Source organism: Choloepus didactylus, chromosome 3 (genome assembly GCF_015220235.1).
Source record: "Choloepus didactylus isolate mChoDid1 chromosome 3, mChoDid1.pri, whole genome shotgun sequence".
Classification (NCBI taxonomy): Eukaryota; Metazoa; Chordata; class Mammalia; order Pilosa; family Megalonychidae; genus Choloepus; species Choloepus didactylus.
In genome coordinates, this window is record NC_051309.1 from 119,940,350 (window position 1) to 119,946,349 (window position 6,000).

Genomic DNA, 6,000 nt, shown 5'->3' on the forward strand with positions numbered 1-6,000 from the left:
TTGGCTGGCTCAGTGTATGCTATTGGTATTATATGTAATATATGTTGTGGAAGAGATGAGAATAAGTGGCAGGTCTATGGGGGTTGAAACCTGTGGGTAAAGAGGGAAGGGCTATTAGGGGGCGATTATGGAGTGTAAAGGCAATGTTTGGGGCCCTTTCCTTATCATGTCTCCCTCCCCAACCCCCACCTCACCCCACACTCTAAGAGAATAGCTTTCCTGTGGTTGAGCTTTTGACTAACAAGAGATCATCTGTCCCTGCCTGTTAAAGCATTCAGTATATACATTTTTTTGGTTGAACTTTAGTGCTGAAATAAAACAGGACGTATGAGAGTTCTAGCCTTACACTTCCATTAATTGGCTCTTTAAGCTTCAGCAAATCACTTAACCTCTGCGGACCTCTTCCTCTTCAGTACAACAAGGGGTTTGGATTAGATGATCAGTAAGATCCCTTCTGGCTCCACAGCTTCCTTAAATGTGTCATTCTGGGTAGACTTAGCTTTAGAATGTTTCCAGTTCTTTGAGGCCTCGTGCTTTTGTGGACTTCTAAATTACCCCAGTTGCACTTGTCAGTCTATGTGGTATTTCATTTGGGTTTTGGGTAGCAAGTTTAATTCATCTTAACCACACTGGTATTTAAATCACAGGAGAGAAGGAGTAACACAATCTGTGTGCATCTCATTAAAAAAAAAAAAAAAATCAAAAACATTTGCTGCTGTCATGAGCAGCTTGTTGGCTCAGAGCTGTGTTAGGAAGCCTGAGGCTGCTGAGCTCAGTCCTCCCCAGCAGTCGTAACTGTCGTAGACACCAACTGCTGCTGCAGATACCAGTGGAAGTGGGAAATCGCCGAGTACCCAAACTAGGAACAGAAGCAGTGGAAACAAATCTGGTTCTGTCAACTGCCTTCCCCATCTCAGCCCAGAATTCTGGAATCTATGTTCTTTTGTCAGAGACACATGGTTGGGAAATTTGCAGTGCAGAGGGCTGGTTTCCGACCTGAGCAAGAAATAATGGGCCCATGCCCTGAAAGAGCAGGTCACCTACTGATTTTGCAATATGTTGCTACAAGGGGACCATTAATGAGGAGGAGGGGAAAGGTAATTACTGTTGTGGAAAATAAAGAAAATAAAAACACATGTTGATGGTATTCAACCTTCCATTACCAAAACTTATCTCCCTTTTCCCTAATGGGCTCTCTACTCCTTATCCCTTCCCATGCTATCCTCAAGAGAAATGGCCAAGGAGATACTGGCTTGATACTTGCTTTCTATTCCTTTTTCCTCATGGTAGATGGTATTTCTGAGCTGTGGGCTCCCTCCTGTGGAGGGCCCATTTCTGAAACTATGGAGCACAAATCAGCCAAAACCTTTGGGGCCAACCCCTCTTCAGGGATGAACTTCACCAAATTGTGTCCTTTATCATTGGTCTGTTTTTGTATCCAGTCTGTTTAGTGTGAAGGCAAGCCAGTGAATTCTCTTTAGCCTGTGGAGGGGCCCAATCAATTTTGGACAATACAGCTAATGAGAAAAGCAATTGTTTTGTTGACTGAAGAGAAATTTCATTGTTTTCTGGGCCTGCCTTTTAGAATACTGGTTCCCAAGCTGTTCAACCCTGAAGACACTTTTTAACATTTAAAACATTTTTATGGATCCTTTGCAAAATAGTAGTTACACTATTAGTACTCGTTAATGACCCCAAATTACTCAGAACTTGGTAACATGTTTAAATGAATTTTGTTAACTGAAAATATACATCTGTATATATTTGGAAAGTTGTAGCACATATATTTATGAGACATGTAATTTTCTGGCCTACGGGCAATGCTTTGAACACTATGGATTCTTGGGTTACCTATACTAATATGGTAGCCCCCAGGGATCCATGACCCAAAGTGGAGATTCCAGAATTAGAATAAATTATTCAGTAAAGATATTAGAAGTGCCTAGTTGTTTTAATAGAGTAATATAAGGCTCCTAACTGAAAACTGAATCTTTCACTAGCCAGAGAGGTAAATACAACAGGCTGTTTTCTTTTACCTCTCATAGGATGAACATGATGAAGTCATATAATTGATTTAATGTATGCTGAGCTAATTTGTGAATTATAACAATACCCTTTTTCTCCCTTGTGCTCTTTGCAGTTTGTGGTTATAAAGGAACATGAAGCCATCAGGAATGGCGGTCAAGCTTTGGCCCTCAGAGATGGCCCAGCAACAGATGATGGTCAGTTTTCTTGCCTACAGTCTGGTTAATGGTTATCTTTACCTGGGCTCTAAATCTTTTCCAGTGAAAAATCTCATCTAACCACAGAAACAATGAGTTAAATTGTATACAATATATGAACAGCTGAGTTGTATTAGAATGACATAGAGAAATAAATCTGGACTGGATTCCTGTCTTATGTGTGGTCACCATGTTGACCCCAAACTCTTGTTGCCTAGCAGTCAGCAAGATGAACTTCAGCAAGCACACAATGAATGACTCCTTATTTTGAATTAGGTTGGGTTCTGAGATCATTCTTGGGATTTGGACTCTACATCAGAAGCTGTGTGTATAGTTCCAGTGAAATTGGAAATAACTCCAAAAAAAATGTGTTTCATGTTCTAGTAGGATGGGTTCCTGTGAATTTACATTGATCTGGGGGTTGTCCTGGGGATTTGGAAGTATTCAAATCATATTAGGGGGCTAGACCTCAGCCAAACATTTGGTTGATCATGAAGTCCAGCTGTCATTGGGGAAGGGGTCATAAAATCAACCCAGGTTCTTAGGCTGTTCTGGAACTCAACCAGCTTTGGGTAAGAATGGAGTCAGAGAATCCTTGACATAATACTTTTGCCAAGAGTTGTATTATAATAATTTTCCTTGGACTTCAGTGTCAGATATCACATTCCTACTTCACAACCCAGAGGACATTGTGAAGCATGGTTCTGTACCATAAGCCTTTAGAGAGGCTCAGAGAAATTTTAGGCCAACAAAAATAGTTCCTCTGCTAAAGAAGGAGACTTCCACTCCACTTATATCTTCTGATACTTACCCTTCATAAATATTCTTATTATCATACCCTCCTTCTCAGATTTATTAGTAGAGAAAACACAGGCTTCTTGTTTTAGAAGACTCACTCTGAATTCCCTTCTCATGTAGACCAAAATACTGAATTCAGCAGAACTTTATTGCCTAGTTTGAGGAAAGCCCTGGATGTAAAGATACCCTGAAGAATTGAATATTTGAGACTACAATAAATAATATCATTTTAAAAATATGCATTGTTACTGCTGTTGTTGACTAAATAATGAAAACATTCAGCATTTTCAAAAGTTGCCTGGGATTTTGTTGTTATTGGTAGCAATGGCAGAAAGTAATATAAAATATTGAAATATCTTGTAGTTATATATTACTTTTCCTTGAGGAATTAAAAGCACATAATTCTTTCTTATAAAAGTAGTCCACTTCAGAGGTATGTATAAATTTTCAAGTCAATCAGTGGTACAATGATTTGACAAGAGTGTGGTTAAATTCAGAAAAAAACTAAGGACTCGTTATAGTTAGTTGAATGCTCAGGAATAGATTAAAATGTCTCACTTTTTTGTTCTCTCTAAGCCAAACATTTTGATCCATTCATTCTCCATGGGTCACTTACATATTCACTCCCAATGTCAGTGATCACATCCCCATCATGTTAGGCTGTCTCTTAAATACCTATCTTTCATCAGGTTGAAAGTGAACATAGGGATGGGAACAGGTGGGTGGGATATGAGGTAAAAAATCAGGTTTTACTCTGCACCAATTCATTCTCTGTTCCTGGAAAACTCGTTAAAACATGGAGTATACTAATGGTGGAGTCACAGAATTATCTTCATTGACCCCAGCAAACATCAGTTGGTGAAGGTTAGGTGCAGAACACCATGCCAGGGTGTGGGAACAGAAGTCTGAATAAAATGTGACCTCTATTCTCAAGTCGTTTATGGTCCAGATGGGGAGATAGGACATACACAGAGAAAACTAAAGAGTAATATCAGGTAGCATAGTCTTTTGAATCATCACAACCCATCAGATTTTTTTTAATTTTTAAAAAATTGGGTCTAGAATGGTTATAGAATAGGTTTATTTCGTGTTTCATGTTTCAGATTTATTCTCCAACCACTATTAGGGTCTCTCCTCCTCGGCTTTGCAGATCATGTGAATACTGAAATTTCTTTCTTTTGTCTAGGTTCATTGCAACTGACATCGTGGAGGAAAGAACCCCAGATGTATGGAATGGGTACAGAGCAAGGCTGCTGGATTCCACCATCCAGTGATAATGGCTCTGGTTTCCAGGGAATGGAGCAAAGATTTCATCCACTGTCCTACAGAGCACAGCCCGTTGCTGTGGGGATTGAGAAGCCTGTCAGCTAATCCGTTAGGACAACAAAGAGCTCCAGCTAGACCACACCAAATGGAGCCGACTCAGTGAAAACTGGAATTAAAAGGAAGATTGAGAAGAATGAAACGTGTCAATGGACAGTACATTTCCTTCCAAAAAATAGAGGAAAAATACAGATTCTAATTCCACAGATATCTCCACTTAGTGTCCTGGAGACAAATATTATAGGTGTGCCTTTTATCTTCCTTCCTACAGTCCCACTGCATATTTTCAAATAAGAAGAATGAGGAGAATCACTAGATTATTATATTAGAAACCGAAATTGGGACTGTAGTGCTATATGAACTGTATTGTCTTCAACAATCAATACAGATAGATGTTCATTTTCCTGATGCCCCGGAAGAAATCTGGGGTTAAGGCAGGCAATCACCATGGTTTGATCAGTTCTAAAGTAAATTCTTTAATCTGGACAAAACATTCAGCTCAATCTCATGAAATGATTAGAATATGAAAATTGTTAGGATACCTTGCAGGCGTTTAACTTATCATTAGTGTGGTCCATGTTGGTAATTAAGCAGAATGAATTGTGATAAATTAATGAAAAAATGTGGCAACGTGGAACTTGATTTCTTCAGAATGTGGTGGCTTATTTTTTTCTATTTAAAAATCTGTGGATAAAAAGATTTAATTCTTAAAACATTACCCAAGAGACTTCAGTGTTTCTCAGTCATTACTATTCTTCCCCTGAACAGATTTTTTTCCCCAATGAAAATGGTAAATGCTCCCTTTGTGTGTTTGCACAGAATTTTACTTAATCTTTAATGTGGGATTGTAAGCAAATGACCTGATTCCTTTTCATTATGGACAGTGATCAATTTCTTCTAATTATTTAAATAAAACCACAATAAAACATAAAACATTTATTGTACCTCTGTCTAAATAGTTAACTATAATCTTAGAGGGCATTAGAATTGAACCAAAAGGAATTGCCAAGCTTGCTGTTGTTACTCTAAAATAATATTCGAAATCGAGCTCTCTTTTTATACCCTGTAAGGTAAAATTTCACATGGTGTTCTAATTAAATGTCTATTTTACAGCTCAGGAATTGCTACTGCAGAGAACACAACCTGATACATTAACTTTGGATTGTTTGGGACTTGTGATTATTCAATTTATGCATTAACTAGGTCCTCTGTTTATCTTTCTTTTCAACATCTTGGACTTTGGCTATTATATGAGTCAGAATAAAAAGTAATTGAAACACATAAGTGGGTACTTATTACAAATTGTGGTAAAAATTTGAGGGTGGTGAGGATAAATTGAGGTTTGTGAATAATAATTAATTCAGTATGACTGACTCCCTTCCCCAGTTTAGATTTTTCTGTGTTCAATTTTGCTTTAACTAAAGTTGATACCCTGGAGGATTGGAAGACCCATCTTTTATTTCTGGTGAGCAAATGGACCTCAGAAAAATAGTAGCCATAATTCCCCCCCTGCCCAGTTTTTCTTTCTCTAAATGTGAATATTTTTTCTTCCTCCAAAAGTGAGCATTTTTGAAGCTTTAAGAGGTTAGATTACATTCTTGTGTTTTAGCGCCTCTTTATTTTAAGGTTTTGACAATCATCACAGAAACAGTATGAA

At 38.1% G+C, this 6,000-nt stretch overlaps 1 protein-coding gene across 1 annotated transcript in view; it reads left to right on the forward strand.

Annotated features, from left to right (window-relative positions):
• Nucleotides 1-5,549, forward strand: part of EGF (epidermal growth factor) — a 93,740-nt gene extending 88,191 nt beyond the window's left edge. The window contains exons 23-24 of the mRNA XM_037830461.1: nucleotides 2,141-2,222; nucleotides 4,207-5,549. Coding sequence (XP_037686389.1) covers nucleotides 2,141-2,222; nucleotides 4,207-4,391 — 267 coding nt within the window. The 3' untranslated portion in view covers nucleotides 4,392-5,549. The remainder of the gene's footprint in view (nucleotides 1-2,140; nucleotides 2,223-4,206) is intronic.
• Nucleotides 5,550-6,000: the final 451 nt, after the last annotated feature.